This window comes from Pituophis catenifer, unplaced genomic scaffold (assembly GCF_029215685.1).
Source record: "Pituophis catenifer annectens isolate HBS135680 unplaced genomic scaffold, rPitCat1.0.hap2 SCAF_15, whole genome shotgun sequence".
Taxonomy (NCBI): domain Eukaryota; kingdom Metazoa; phylum Chordata; class Lepidosauria; order Squamata; family Colubridae; genus Pituophis; species Pituophis catenifer.
In genome coordinates, this window is record NW_027256895.1 from 4,124,956 (window position 1) to 4,140,387 (window position 15,432).

The 15,432-nt window shown below is 50.7% G+C and overlaps 1 protein-coding gene across 1 annotated transcript in view; it reads right to left on the bottom strand.

Moving 5' to 3' along the window:
- CARMIL3 (capping protein regulator and myosin 1 linker 3) overlaps nucleotides 1-15,432 on the bottom strand; it is a 64,016-nt gene that overhangs the window by 11,708 nt on the left and 36,876 nt on the right. The window contains exons 26-35 of the mRNA XM_070954533.1: nucleotides 14,987-15,100; nucleotides 13,350-13,525; nucleotides 10,119-10,206; nucleotides 8,646-8,774; nucleotides 7,131-7,194; nucleotides 6,330-6,535; nucleotides 4,011-4,123; nucleotides 1,769-2,120; nucleotides 421-555; nucleotides 147-216 (exon numbers count right to left, since the gene is read on the bottom strand). Coding sequence (XP_070810634.1) covers nucleotides 147-216; nucleotides 421-555; nucleotides 1,769-2,120; nucleotides 4,011-4,123; nucleotides 6,330-6,535; nucleotides 7,131-7,194; nucleotides 8,646-8,774; nucleotides 10,119-10,206; nucleotides 13,350-13,525; nucleotides 14,987-15,100 — 1,447 coding nt within the window. The remainder of the gene's footprint in view (nucleotides 1-146; nucleotides 217-420; nucleotides 556-1,768; nucleotides 2,121-4,010; nucleotides 4,124-6,329; nucleotides 6,536-7,130; nucleotides 7,195-8,645; nucleotides 8,775-10,118; nucleotides 10,207-13,349; nucleotides 13,526-14,986; nucleotides 15,101-15,432) is intronic.

A 15,432-nucleotide genomic window follows, 5' to 3' on the forward strand; every position in this document is an offset into this window, starting at 1 on the left:
CCCGATTTTAAGCCGCAGACCCCTTGAAGTCACCTGTGCTTCGAAAAGAGCTTCCTTTGGCCACACGATGCCCCCAGACTCATATTCGTAAGGGGAAGGGGGAGATGTGTGGAAACGAGCTGGGAAGCTTGGATAATTCTGCCTACCTGTGTCATCCGAAGATCGTCTTCTTTGCTGCTCCCGTAAGCTTCCCATCCTCTGCTCCATTTCGACGCTCTACCCAAGGAGGAAAGCTGATGAGTGACGTGCCGCGGACAAGAATAACAGGATCATGGAATGCCACATTCCAAGTGTGGCCTTATCAAGTGGCATTAACACGTCACACGATCTTGATCCTATCCCTCTGTTAATGCAGTTTAGGATTGCTGCAATGGCCCTCCGTGTTTCCCCCCCGTTCCCAGAATCAGACGGACGAGTTACCTCCAGTTTAGCATCCAAACTCCAACCTTTAGCCCGTTCCATTCCCGGCAGCGCTACTCCTTGGACGCGTGACGGCTGTAGCAACTCGGTCCTCCGGGCGTCCGTTGGGGCCCTCTCGGAATCGGGAGTGGAAATCTTGTTTCGGAAGGAAAGGAAATTCAATTCCCTTAGTGTATAACTGTCAGAAAATGTCTCCTTAGTTCTAAGTTGCTTCTCTCCTTGATTAGTTTCCACCCGTTGCTTCCTCTCTTGCCCTCGGGTGCTTTGGAGAATAGGTTGACCCCCTCTTCTTTGGGGCAGCCCCTCAAATATTGGAAGACTGCTATCGTATCACCCCCAATCCTTCTTTTCATCAAAATTGACATAAGCGGTTACCACCTTTAAGCTCCATGGCTTAGGACCTGGTTATTTACGGGACCGCCTACTACCACAAACAGCCTCCCACCGGCCGGTACGCTCTCATAGAGAGGGGCTCCTCTCTATATTAGTGTGCCATATTAATGGGCACACCAGCTCAGCTCTGGGGCGCATGCGCGTGCCGGCCAGCTGATTTTCGGGCCTTCTGGGCCCACCAGAAGTAGGGAAACAGGCTGTTTCCTGCCTCTGGAGGGCCTGGGGGAGTGGGGAAGGCCCGTTTTTTCTTTCTTACCTGGCTCCAGATCCTCTCTGTGCATCTGGGAAGGGCGAAAACAGCCTTTCCCATTCCCTTGAAGGCCCTACGGAGGCTGAAAGGGCCCATTTTCTGACTCCCGGTGGGACAGGAAGTGAAGTTTTTTGCTGTCCCCAGCCTCCAGAGACTCCTAGAGAGGCTCCTAGAGATTCCTAGAGAGGTTCTGGAGGCTGGGGACAGCAAAAAATGTCACTTCCTGTCCCACCGAGAGTTGGGCAATGGGCCCTTTCAGCCTCCGTAGGGCCTCCAAGGGAGTGGGAAAGGCTGTTTTGTCCCTTCCCAGATGCATAGAGAGGATCTGGAACCAGGTAAGAAAGAAAAACGGGCCTACGAGGCCATCATGTGCCAGGAGCGGGGGTGGGTGGGGTTGCGTGTGCATGCATGTGGGCACATGCGCGCGCGACCCTACTCCGCCCTCCCCTCTCCTGGCACGCGATGGCAAAAAGGTTCGCCATCACTGACCTATACTGTACCTGTGCATTTGGTTTTTCTTGCCTAAATGTAGAACATTCCTTTTTTTCACTGTCGAATTTCATTTTTGTTAGATAACACCCAATGTTCAAGTCTGTCAAGATTCTTCGGTATCTTAAGCCTATCTTCCGGAGTGTTGGCCATTCCTGCCTGGGTGTAACCTTCCACGTCCCAACCCTTCCCCCCCCCGGAAGTAAATTTCCTTACCTGTTTGGAACGGCCCGGGAGGCCTCTCACCCCGCTACCGGGCGCTCCCACGACCGCCATTCCTGGAAGGGGCATGGATCCCCCCGTGTTATCCTGGTCCAATTTCCATTCTTTCTCGTGGGCGACCGAGTACATCAGGGGTTTCGGATCCTCCCCACCTAGGGGCGGTGGCGGGGGATTGGGGGGCAGGTCATCGGGATCCCGCTCTCCCTTGATGCTGCGGTATCGGCGAAAATGGAAGAGCCCCTTTTTCCTCTTCCTTTGAAGTGGTGGGAGGGAATCGGACAGGCCCGGCCGTACCCCACAGCTCTCCGAGATCCGTGGATAGCTGCGCGGGAGAGAAACGGCGGAACTAAGATAGCGGGAAGTGGTTGGGGAAGACAGAAGGGAGAGAAATGTTAAGGTGTATATAGGCGGTCCTCGACTTACGACCGCAAACGGAGCCCGACATTTCTAACGCTAAGCGGGACAGGGGTTCAGTGAGTTTTTGCCCCATTTCACGACCTTTCCTGCCACGGTCGTTCAGAGAACGATTGCTGTTGTTAAAGTTAGCTTGCTAAGAGAATCTGGCTCCCCGTTGACGTTGCTTGTTAGAAGGTCGCAAAAAGGGATCACGTTTACAACCGTCGTTAAGTAGGAGTCAATCAGCAAGCATTTGAATTTTGATCACGTGCCCCTGGGGATGCTGCAACGGTCGTTAAGTGTGAAAAGCGGGGATAAGTCACTTTTTTCAGCGACGTCGTCACTCCAAACGGTCGCTAAACGAACTATTTGTAAGTCCGGGACTACTTGCAAACCCTGCATGAGGGATATAGCCAAAGAAAAACCCTGAAGACTAAATTGGAAGCTGCTTTTCTTCCAGGCTGATGTCAGCAAAGACAGAATCGCAGAGTTGCAGGGAACCTTAGAGGTCGTCTAGTCCAACCTCCTGCTCAAAAGCAGGCAACCCCTATGCTACTTCAGACAAATGGTCGCCCAATCTCTTCTTAAAAACCTCCAGTGACGTAGCCTCTACAACTTCTGGTGGCAAGCTGTTCCACTGGTTAATTGTCTTCCCTGTTAGGAAATTCCTCATTAGTTCTAGGTTGCTTCTCTCCTTGATGAGTTTCCATCCAGTGCTTCTTCTCCTGCCTTCTGGTGCTTTGGAGAATAGCTTGACTCCCTCTTCTTTGTGGGCCCCCCCTCAAATACTGGAATACATTTATCATGTCCCCCCCTAGACTTTCTCTTCTGTACTTATCATTATCTTCTTTTAATGACTTCATAATCCCTTGCGGGGTGGAGTCTGGGCAACTGAATGGAGCTGAGTGTTTTAATGGCCAGATGCCCTTCCTGTCACCAGTGCGGAGTTACATTCAGCGGATATATATTCTCAATGTGCGCAGAGAGAGAAATCTCTCTCTCTAGGATCGAACTCACAGCCTCCTGATTGTGAGGCGAGAGCTCCACCTCTAGGCAGGGATGAAATTAAAAAATTTCCCCTACCGGTTCTTGTTGGGGGGAGGTCACGTGACTGGGTGGGCGTGGCCAACTCAACATCACTCACATCGAGGGGCTCCTTACCGGCCCCTCCCCTCCCAGCCTCTCCTTGTCGCGAATGGCAGGAAAATGGGGAGGGGAATATTCCTGCCTACCATCCTTCCCTCAGTCTGTGCTGAGATTGAGGAATGGATGACAGGCAGGAAAATCCCCTTCCCCATTTTCCTGTCTCCATTCCAGCTGCTCCCCCACCCCACCGTCCCACTCCCTCCTGGGGACAACCTTAAAAGGGACAGGCTGCAGCAGGGCGTGGGTGGGGCCAAGGAGCGGTAATTACTACCGGTTCGGCGAACTGATGCCCATAATCCCTAGCGGTTCGCTCGAACCGGTCCGAACCGGTAAGATTTCACCCCTGCTTCTAGGCCACCACACCACTCAATGAATGAACTAACGAACAAACAAATCATTATCTTCTTTTAACGACTCCATAATCCCTTGCGGGGTGGAGTCTGGGCAACTGAATGGAGCTGAGTGTTTACTGCCCGGATGCCCTTCCTGTCGCCAATGCGGAGTTTTATTTAGCAGATATAATTTCATTGTGCCCAGAGAGAGAAATATCTGCCTCTACCTAGGGATTGAAGATCCCTCTCGCCGTTCCTGCGATTGAATCAGGTACCACCTATTCCGTACCTGTACGTTTGGTTTTTCCTTGCCTAATTGAATGACGTCAACCCTGCCCGATGGAGAACCTCCCTCGGCTCACCTGATGGTGTTGCTCAGAACTCTCCGGTTAAAAAATTCTTCGAGACCCTCATCCAGTCTGGGCCCCAACCCGTTCTCCTGTTCTCTGGATTCCAGGGAGCGAAAAATTCGGTTCTGAAAGAGAAGAAAAGCACTTGGATCGGTTAATTCTTCTCATAGACGAGGGATGACAAACTCAATTTCATTGATTTCCTCAGGGTTGTGTTTGAGCTGCTGGGGGGAGGGGCGCGTGGTGTGGCCAGGGTGGGCATGGCCAGCATGATGTCACTTGTGTTGGGGGGGCGCCTGTGGAGGCCCGAGCGCTCTGCCAGCAAAAACAGGCTCTTAAAGCTCTGTTTTCAGCTGTGACGGCCTCCTATAACCCTTTGCCAGAGAAAATGGAGCTCGAGGGGGTGGGGGGAGGGGGCACACGGCCCTTGCGAGGTCTGTTTTTGCTGGCAGAGGCACCATGAGCCGCTCCTTATATCAACTCACAAAGCATCTTTGCCCTGCTCTTGAGTTGTCATAGACAAGGGGAATGGGAAACCGACGAAGCAGTACAGCAGCCAAAGACAGGAGCACATTCCAGACATATCTTTCTCAAGGCTGTCTCCCAGGGTTACCCACAGTGGCTGGAGGGGAATGATGTCTACAACCCACGAAATTGTTCCGTTGGTGAATGTGATTGATGACACACCCTGGGGGGAGGCGGGAAGCAGGGTGATGATTGGGGCCGTGAATTATGTGGGGTCAGAGTTGGCTTCATTTGGGAACTGGCTCGAGGCTCATGATTTAAGTAGGGCATCCGTCGGAACCCTGACAGCAAGCCAACTCTTTCCAGGGCAGCCCTACGATGTAGGTCTAAGCACTCCACTGGCCAGATCCGGCCCCCGGACCTTAAATTTGACAGCCCTGCCATAGATAGAGTGGGGCAGGTGGGTGGGGAGACGGAAATGGAATTAAGAAGAACCTGTAAATAAAAGAGAAGGAAAACAGTTGGATTGAGAAACTGTTCAGGTTGTCCTTGACATATGACCAAAACTGAGCCCCAAATTTCTGCTGCTCAGCGAGACCGTTGTGAAGTGAGTTTTTTGTCCCATTTTACAACCTTTCTTGCCGCCGTTGTTAAGCGAATCACTGGAATTGTTCAGAGGAAAATGGTTGTTAAGTGATTCTTGCTTGTCAGAAGGTCGCAAAAGGGGATCCCGTCACCCCGGGATATGGCGGCCATCATGAATACACGCCGGTCGCCAAGGGTCTGAATTTAAATCACATGATCACGGGGACGCTGCAGTGGTTGTAAGTCTGAGAACCGGTCAGAAGTCACTTTTTTCAGGGCTGTTGTAACTTTGAAGGGTCACTAAACAAACTGTTGTAAGTCGAGGATTACCTGTCATGGTATGTGGAAGATGGGGGAAGAGATCCTTCCTAGGGAACAATCAGATAAGACAGGGGTCCCCAACTGCGGGCGGTGGATCGGCACCGGGTTGCGGCATGCCAAAAACCGGGCCGCGCAAAGAAGCGAAGCCCCATCCGCGGGATACAGGCAACATGTGAAACCACGTCCCCTCCGGTCCACAAAAAAACCCCTCTCCATGTAACTGGTTCCCGGTGCCCCAAAAGTTAAGGATGGCTGAGATAAGGGGAAGCCTAGCCCTGAGCTGTATAACGGACAGAGAACAAAAGCTCAGGAAAGCATCTAAGTTTCTCAGGCTTTAAAAACAACTGTTGTGGCCTGTCGCCCGCTGGCCCCTCCACCGGCTGAATCAGAGGAGGAGGAGGAGGAGGCGTGGGAGTCGGGGTCAGCATCAAGGCAACCTGAGAGCTCCGAGGGGGAAGCGGGAATGGAGCTGTCAGAGAGAGAAAAACAGAGGCGCAGCCTGGGCCGGCCGTCAGCCCTCAGATGGAAAGTCAACAGCCCCCAGGTTTGGAGACGGCTGATGAGGAAGAGGAGGAACAGCTGGGTCCTGTGCCTGACGTGCAGATGAGCAAAAGGCAGAGGAGAGGAGAGCAATGGAAATCTATGGGCCGGTCCTCGGGACGGAATAGTCACCGCTGCTCGCGAAGCCCCACCCTAGCTCTGCGGATAAAAGGCAGGGGGCGGAGAAAATAGGTGTGGCAGACAACTATTCATCTTCCGGACGGACAGACGGACTTGTTAGCCTGCGGTGAGAGCGCAACATTTTATCGGGGCTGCCGGCGCTCCAAATGAAAGGAATCTTTTGAGTTCACGTCAGAGGGTTTGTCGTGTTCGGGGAGCTGTTTCAGAATAGTGACGGTGATCGATTCAAAAAAAAAAAAAAAAGGACCGGGAAAGAGATCTTTTGGACAAGCTACTCACGCTGGAGCGGAACCGAGTCGAGCGAGGCGGCCGGGGTCTGCCGCACGTCCGGTGTTCGAGCCGACTCCCTTCCGTGGGCAGATCGAAAAGCCCGTCGAAGGAGGCACTGTGCGAATAGGAATACGGTGGGTTGCCAACCAGAGAGATCCACCCCAGTGGAGAGTTCAGATTAGCAGCTGTCAAGTCACTGTCCTGCTCCGATCCACCTACAAATGGAGAGACGTCGTTAAGTCATTGCAGTCAAGGCACCCCCATGACCGGATTCGATTTTACGACGGTCGTTCGGGGAATCGCATTGAAAGGATATCCAACAGGCGGTTTTTGTTGGGGTTTTTTTTTGCCCAAAAGAAAACTTTTTGGGATGCGGGCAGCTGCTTTGCCCTCAAAATAAAGCCAGTTTTAAGGTTGAAACCCCTTTTTCATTGCCTGGATAGAGGCAGTCCTCGACTTATGACTGCAATGGAGCCCCCAAGTTTATGTTGCTAAGTGAAACACGTGTTTTTGTCCCGTTTTACGACCTTTCATGCCACCGTTGTTAAGTGAATCACAGTAGTTGTTACACTATTGTTAAGTGAATTTGGCTTTTCCGTTGACTTTGCTTGTCAGGAAGGTCGCAAAAGGGGATCACGTGACCCTGGGACCGTCATAAATATGAACCAGTTGTCGTAAGTGTGAATAAACGGTCCAAAGTCACTGTTTTCAGTGCCATTGTAACTTCGGTCACTAAACAAATGGTCGTAAGTCGAGGACTACCTGTATGGATTTAAGAACAGTGGCTGGGAAACTCGTTGTTGCACTCACTAATAAAGGCAGAAGCGGGCCGGATCCTGCGGCAGTTCTTCTGTCTTTTGATAGCCATGGTGTCCTGCAGGAGAGAACATAGAATAACAGAATCGGAAGGGACCTTAGAGGTCTTCTAGTCCAGCCCACTGCTTGAGCAGGGGATCCTATACCATTTCAGACAAATGGTTATCCAACATCTTCTTAAAAACTTCCAGTGTTGGAGCATTCACAACTTCTGGTGGCAAGTTGTTCCACTGGTTAATTGTTTTAACCGTCAGGAAATTTCTCCTTAGTTCTAAGTTGCTTCTCCCCTTGATTAGTTTCTACCCGTTGCTTCTCGTCCTGCCCTCAGGTGCTTTCAGGGGTGAAATGCTACTGGTTCGGACCGGTTTGGGCGTACCGGTAAGAAAAAAATGCTACCAGTTCGGGCAAACCAGTATTTCCGATGATCAGCTGGGCGAAGATCAGCTGCGAAGCACGATTTCGATTAGCTAGAATCGTCGGATTTTCTGCTTTCTAGCTAATCTAAACTGCGTGGCACAGCGGATTCCCCTCCCCCCACTGGTCTACTTACCTTTGCAGACTCAGAAGGCTTCAAAATGTTCCTTTTTTAGGTGTGGGGGTGGGTGCGGCGTGGCCTCCCCCCGTGGCCTGTTTTCACTCCCAGAAGGCTGCAGGGAGGCCTCGTAGGCCCAAAACGGGGTGCAGGGGGGGAGATGGCGTGTCCCCCCACGCGGCCCATTTTTGCTCCCAGGGGGGTGCAGGAGGCCGAGTGCTGCCTGTCACACTTCATGGCCACGCCCACCATGGCCACGCCCACCATGGCCACGCCCACCCAGCCTGTCATTAGGACAGAGAACCGGTTGTTAAAATTATTAGAATCCCACCACTGCATGGTGGTGACCAAAACTGAATGCATTACTCAACACGTGGTCTTAGTAAGACATTATAAAGTGATATTAACACGTCACGTGATCATGATTCTATCCCTCTGTTAATGTAGCCTAGGTGTCAGCACTTCAAGCTGCATTTACTCTAGTGCTGACATAAGAAGGAGAAGCGGAGGCATCTGGAAAGAAACGTTTGACTTTTCACCAACTTATTTTCCCTGGAGATAATATCCCCTAGGAGATGGGATGGGAGGGGGGAAATTCCTTTGAGCTGGAGCAGTAGATTAGGGGTAGAGTGACTTGGAAGATGGGCAATGAGTGCAGGGGAGTGGGGAACGGAAAGGGAGGGTTTTGGGTCTGGAAGTCAGTGTTGGCTGCGATGGAGTCGGAGTTAGAATGTCGTTTTTCATCAAAGACTTTGTTTGAAATGCAATTTATTTGAGACCACCTCCAAACCTGACACTAGGATTGTGTTGGCTTTTTTAGCTGCCGCCGCACGCCACTCTCCCCTATTTAAACAACTGTTCATTTTAAATAGGAGCCAACGGAGAGCTAATGTCGGTCCCACCGTCACTCAAAATCTACACAAGGCAGGACTTGCTAAAATGAGGGTCTTCGCCGGAATCAGCCTGGGACCACTTACGATGTTGGAATCGAGTTCGTGATCGGTGAAATCTTTCGGGGCCTGGAGTTGGGGTTTCCCCAGATGTTCGGGAAGGATGAGGTTGTCCTGACTCTCCGAAAGCCGGTGGAGATGGGTTATGTGCTGGGCCTGGGGTTGGAAACAGGTAAGGGACGGAAGACGAAAGCGGTTAGCTTCGATCCTAGGTAGAGGCAGATATTCCTCTCTCTGGGCACAATGGGAATTTATCTGCTCAACAAAACTCAGGATCGGCAACAAGAAGGGCATCCGGCCAGTAAAAAACACTCTGCTGGCTCCATTCAGTTGCCCAGACTCCACTCCGTAAGGGATTATGAGGTCATTAAATGAAGAAGATGATGATGAGTACTTGTTGGTTAAGGTGACCCTCTCTGGGTTGTAAAAAATTTTTTTTTAAAAAATATTCCAGTGGCCACTAGAGGGCAGCAGAGCATTCATATTTTTTCTTCGGTAGCTCTTTGCTGTCTCCTGCTGGAAAAGGTTTAAATAAGCATTTAATAAATAATACAACATAGTCCTCGACTTTTGTTTGGTGACCATTTGAAGTGACAACCGAAAAAAAAAAGTGACTTGTGACCGCATTTCGCACTTATGACCGTGGCAGCATCCTTGCGGTTATGTAATTTACGTTCGGATGATTGAAAAACTGGTTCGCACTTATGACGCTCGCAGCGTCCACCTTTTGCGACCTTCTGACAAGCAAAGTCAATGGGGAAGCCCGATTCGCTTAACAACCGTGTTACTTACCAAACAACGGCAGTGCTTCACTTAACAACTGTGTGAAGGAAGGTCGTAAAACGGGGCAAAACAAATTTCTTTAACAACACACATTTTGGGCTCCATTGTGGTCGTTAAGTACAGGTAGTCCTTGAGTTACAACCATAATGGAGCCCAAAACTGGCTGCTAAGTGAAACATTTGTGAAGCGAATCTGCCCCATTTTACAACTTTTCTTGCCACCGTTAAGTGAAATCATTGTGGTTGTTAAGTTAGTCACACGGTTACTAAGTGAATCTGGATTCCCCGTTGTCAGAAGGTTGCAAAAGGGGAATCACATGACCCTGGGACACTGCGACCGTCGTAAATACGAGCCAATGGCCAAGCGCCTCAATTTGGATCACATGTCCACAGAGGTGCTACAACGGTCGTTAAGTGTGAAAACTGGTTATAAGTGTCTTTTTTTTCAGCGCCGTTGTAACTTCGAACGGTCACTCCACAAAGGGTTGTATGTCGAGGCCTACCTGCATCGAGGGGTTCAACTGCCAATACTAGGACTTCCGGATGTCTCCCATCCAATTTACCAGCCAAGTCCAACCCTGCTTAGCTTCCCAGTCCAAACAAAGTCAACTGGGTGTTCTGATCAGCTGAGATACCAGGCTGCAAATCGGAATGAAATTATGACATGGAAAGAAGGGATGTGAGTCATTGGGACACCCTAGAGATCATCCTTACTTACCAGGTTCTTGTGAGCGTAATACAACTCTTCCAGAAGTTCCTCCACAATGGTGTTGGTGAGATACGTCACGACCGAGAGTTTCACCTCGCTAGTGGAGAATCCAGGTTGAAGAACATCAGAAGATGAATAACAAAATAACACAACCACAGAGTTGGAAGTGGCATGTGTAGCCATATCGGTGGACACGCGAGCTCAGCTCCGGCCAGTTGATTTTCGGGCCTTCTGGGCCCACCAGAAGTAGGGAAACAGGCTATTTCCTGCCTCTGGAGGGCCTCGGGGGTGGTGGGGAAGGCCCATTTTTCTCTCTGCCATCACTGTCCTGTGCCATTCTGGACAAATGGCTGTCCAATCTCTTCTTAAAAAGGAGGAGGAGTGAGAGAGGAACAGGAGGTGGGACCGGAAGTTGGCAAACGGGCCGTTTCCGCCCTCCTGAGGGCCTCCGGGGTGGGTGGGTGGGTGGGTAAGGCCGTTTTTGCCCTCCCCCGACTCCTAGAAAGGCTCTGGAGCCTGGGGAGAGCATAAAACGGGACTTCCAGTCCCACCGGAAGTTGGCAAATGGGCCGTTTCCACCCTCCTGAGGGCCTCCAGGCCGGGCGGGTGGGGAAGGCCGTTTTTGCCCTCCCCAGACTCCTAGAAAGGCTCTGGAGCCTGGGGAGAGCATAAAACGGGACTTCCGGTCCCACCGGAAGTTGGCAAATGGGCCGTTTCCGGCTTCCAGAGGGCCTCCATGGGGGGTGGGGAAGGCCGTTTTTGCCCTCCCCAGACTCCTAGAAAGGCTCTGGAGCCTGGGGAGAGCATAAAACAGGCCCACAGGGCCATCGTGGGCCAGGAGCGGGGGGAACGGGGTGGTTTGCGCGCACATGTGCAGGGGTGGGGCGCATAGAATTATGGGTGTGGGCACATGCACGCGCGACCCCACCCCACCCCCGTGCTTCCCCCGCTCTGGCACGCGATGGCAAAAAGGTTAGCCATCACTGCCCTACGCCATTCTGGACAAATGGCTCTCCAATCTCTTTGTCAGCACGTCAAGATGCATGCCCTCGTCACCTCTCGTCTGGACTATTGTAATGCTCTCTACATGGGGCTCCCCTTGAGGTGCACCCGGAGGCCCCAACTGGCGCAGAGTGCGGCCGCGCGGGTGGTTATGGGAGCAACATGGAGCTCCCATGTAACACCTCTCCTGCGCGAGCTGCACTGGCTCCCGGTGGTCTTCCGGGTGCGCTTCAAGGTTCTGGTTACCACCTTTAAAGCGCTCCATGGCTTGGGACCTGGTTACTTACGGGACCGCCTACTACCATCAATAGCTTCCCACCGACCAGTACGCTCCCACAGAGAGGGGCTCCTCCAGGTGCCGTCGGCCAAACAATGTCGGCTGTCGGCCCCTAGGGGGAGAGCCTTCTCTGTGGGGGCACCGACGATCTGGAATGAGCTCCCCCCAGAGATACGGAGGATTCCGGATCTGCGCACCTTCCGCCGCGAGTTGAAGACGCTTTTATTTCATCAAGCTGGCCTCGCCTAAATCTTCTCCCTTTTAAATGTAAATTCTAAATTTTAATGGATTTTAAAATATGGGTATTTTTAAATGGATATTAATTCAGCCAAATTTATTTAATCCGTTTTATTCGATTTTAAATTTTGTATATTTATGTGTTTTACTTCATGGCTGTGCACCGCCCTGAGTCCTTCGGGAGTAGGGCGGTATAGAAATTCAATAAAATAAATAAATAAATAAATAAATAAATAAAATAATTTATCCTAGTGCTGACATGAGAAGGAGAACGCAAGTGTCTGCCACGGGACGGTTGCCTTTCACCTACTTATTTCCTCTGGAGATAATGTCCCCTAGGAGATGGATGGGAGGGGGGAAATTCTTTGAATTGGAGCAGTAGATTAGGGGTGAATGATTGGGAAGATGGCCAATGAATGCAGAGGAGCGGGGGAAGGAAGAGGAGGGATTTTGGGCCAGCACGGCAGTGCTGGCTGCATGGAGTCAGTGAAAAAGTTGCCGTGCTAAATAAAATGGAAGCTTGTTTCAAAAAAGACTTTGTTTGAGACGCAATTTATTTGAAGACGGCCTGAAAACCTGACGCTCTTCTTAAAAAGGAGGAGTGAGAGAGGAACAGGAAGAGGAGGAGGAGGAAGAAAGGAGGAGGAGGGGGGAAAAAGAAGGGAAGGAGGAAGAGGAGGAGGAGGGGAAGGGGAAGGGAAAGGAGGAGGAAGAGAAGGGGGAAGTAGAAAGTGAAGGGAAGGAAGAGGAGGAGGAATAACAGAATAACCAAGTTGGAAGGGACCTTAGAGGTCTTCTAGTCCAACCCCCTGCTCAAGCAGGAGATCCCATACCATTCCAGACAAATGGTTATCCAATCTCTTCTTAAAAAACTCCCCTGATGGAGCACCCATAACTTCTGAATGAAGGAAGGTCCCAGACTCCAGAACTGGCCCACATTCCTCCCCATCTTCCTCATCGTCCGAGTCTGCTGCCAGTGGAGCTGGCAACTGGCGGGCCACAATAGGGGCTGCTTCCTTGGCTTGGGAGGAAAATGGGGAGGGCCTTTCAGGATTGGGATGGTTTGTAGGCAGGGAGGTCATCCTGCCCCCGAGAGGCTAAGTAGTGAACGTGAGAGACAGAGCTCAGGCGACGAGCAAGGACTATCCCCTCCTGATCCCCGATCATGGAGAGTAGAGAGAAGGTGGGAACTGAGCAGGCTACTCGGGAGGAGAGCGCCCCGCCCCTCTTCACAAGGCACACCTGGGGACGGAGCCTTAAGGAGACACTGTGGGGAGAGGCATTTTGTCAGGAACAAATGCTGAATTCCTGGAATGTTGATTTCGGACGTTTGAACTTTCCTGGATTCCTGGCGTTCTTGCTGGATTTCTGAATTACTTGCCGTGATCCTTTGCTTCCTGGACTCTTTGACTTGCCCTGCTGGATTTCTTGCTTTGCAGCTGTTGTGCTCACAGCGTTGGGCTGGACTATTTGTCAGCCAAAGGCTGCTTGAGGTATATGCGTGTATGTGTCATCACTTTGCTCTGGGACTTGCCAAAAACGTGGAACGTTTGGAGAAATTTGGAGCAATAAAGGGACGGTTTGAACTGCCAACTGCTTGTGTTATCTCTGTGTCGTGCCCCGGGCCATCACAATAACCTTGATCTGGAACTCACCTCCACCACTGAGACAAGCCCTCCCTACACCACCCCCCTTTTTCAAAATATCTACACCCCAATTCTTACTTGAGTTTGTTCTGAATATCCTGGCCAGCCTGTTCCAGCAGAGCGCCTCGGATAAAGTTTCGGGGAACGGTGATATGTTCCGAAACAGCTGCCAACATCTTGTGATGTTCTTCAGCGGCCTGGACGGCGTGCGGACACAACTCCTGGGTTAGAGCCACCATGGATTCCAAGATCATCTGGCAGAGAGAGGAAAACCAGGAATCAGGGGTTATCCAAAGAGGGCGAGCTGCAGGGGTGAAATGCTCCCGGTTCGGATTGGATCACCCGATCCGGTAGTGATGGCAGCGGGTGATTCGGAGAACCAGTAGCAAAAATTCCTGTGCCCCCCCCATGCCCAGCTAAGCCGCACGATCATCAGAGGCTTTTTTTTTTTTACTTTTAAAAGCATTTTTTCTACAGCCTCTTCCGACGAAAAAAATGCTTTTAAAAGTAAAAAAAAAAAAGCCTCTGATGATCGCGCAGCTCAGCTGGGATCGTCAGAGGCTTTTCAAAGCATTTTTTTCTGCAACCTTTTGGCTGAAGAGATGGTAAAAAAAATGCTTTGAAAAGCCTCTGACGATCCCAGCTGAGTTGCCTGATCGTCAGAGAGGCTTTTCAAAGCATTTTTTAAAAAGCCTTTCTGACGATCCCAGCTGAGTTGCCTGATTGGCAGAGAGGCATTTTTTAAAAAGCCTCTCTGACGATCCCAGCTGAGTTGCCTGATCGGCAGAGAGGCTTTTCAAAGCATTTTTTAAAAAGCCTCTCTGACGATCCCAGCTGAGTTGCCTGATTGGCAGAGAGGCATTTTTTAAAAAGCCTCTCTGACGATCCCAGCTGAGTTGCCTGATCGGCAGAGAGGCTTTTCAAAGCATTTTTTAAAAAGCCTCTCTGACGATCCCAGCTGAGTTGCCTGATCGGCAGAGGCATTTTTTAAAAAACCTCTCTGATGATCCCAGCTGAGTTGCCTGATCGGCAGAGAGGCTTTTCAAAGCATTTTTTAAAAAGCCTCTCTGACGATCCCAGCTGAGTTGCCTGATCGGCAGAGAGGCATTTTTTAAAAAAACTTCTCTGACGATCCCAGCTGAGTTGCATGATCGGCAGAGAGGCTTTTCAAAGCATTTTTTAAAAAGCCTCTCTGACGATCCCAGCTGAGTTGCCTGATCGGCAGAGGGGCATTTTTTAAAAAGCCTCTCTGCCGATCCCAGCTGAGTTGCCTGATCAGCAGAGAGGCTTTTCAAAGCATTTTTTAAAAAGCCTCTCCGACGATCCCAGCTGAGTTGCCTGATCGGCAGAGAGGCATTTTTTAAAAAGCCTCTCTGACGATCCCAGCTGAGTTGCCTGATCAGCAGAGGCTTTTCAAAGCATTAGAAAAAATGCTTTGAAAAGTTTTAAAAAAAAAAAATTGGCCACGCTCACCCAGTCACATTACCCACCACCACCAAGCCACGCCCACAGAACCGGTAGTAACAAATTTTACATTTCACCCCTGGCGAGCTGATCAATCAAGATGGTCATCTTGAGTTCTTCACAACCACCAAAGGCACCCTCGTCTCGGACACTCAGATTCCCAAGACCTACGACCTGGGACGTCCCATCGGGAGGATTTGCCACCGTCAATAGCGTGAACGTGTGAAAGGTGATTGTGATGTTTTCTTCACCTGCAGTTCTTTGTCGACCGCTTTCGCCACTTCGTTGGCCATGGACTCCAGGCGGTGCCGCACGGGCCCATCGCTGGCCAACAGGTGCCCAAGTTCATACAGGCTGGGAAAGAGCTGTAGGAAGGAAATGATGAAGAACCTCAACCTTAGCATCTTTAAAAGAAGGGTGAACCTCAACTCCAAGAAGTCCCCAGCCAGCTCTTAAATTTCAACTTTTTAAACTTGGGGTTCACCCTTCTTAAACTTGAAGTTCACCCTTCTTAAACTTGAACCCCACCCCTCTTAAACGAACTCCACAAATTTGAAGTCCATCCTTCTTAAACGTGGTCCATCCTTCTTAAACCTGAACTCCACAAATTTGAAGTCCATCCCTCTTAAATTTCATCCACCCTTCTTAAACTTGGGGTTCACCCTTCTTAAACTTGAGCACCACAAATTTGAGGTCC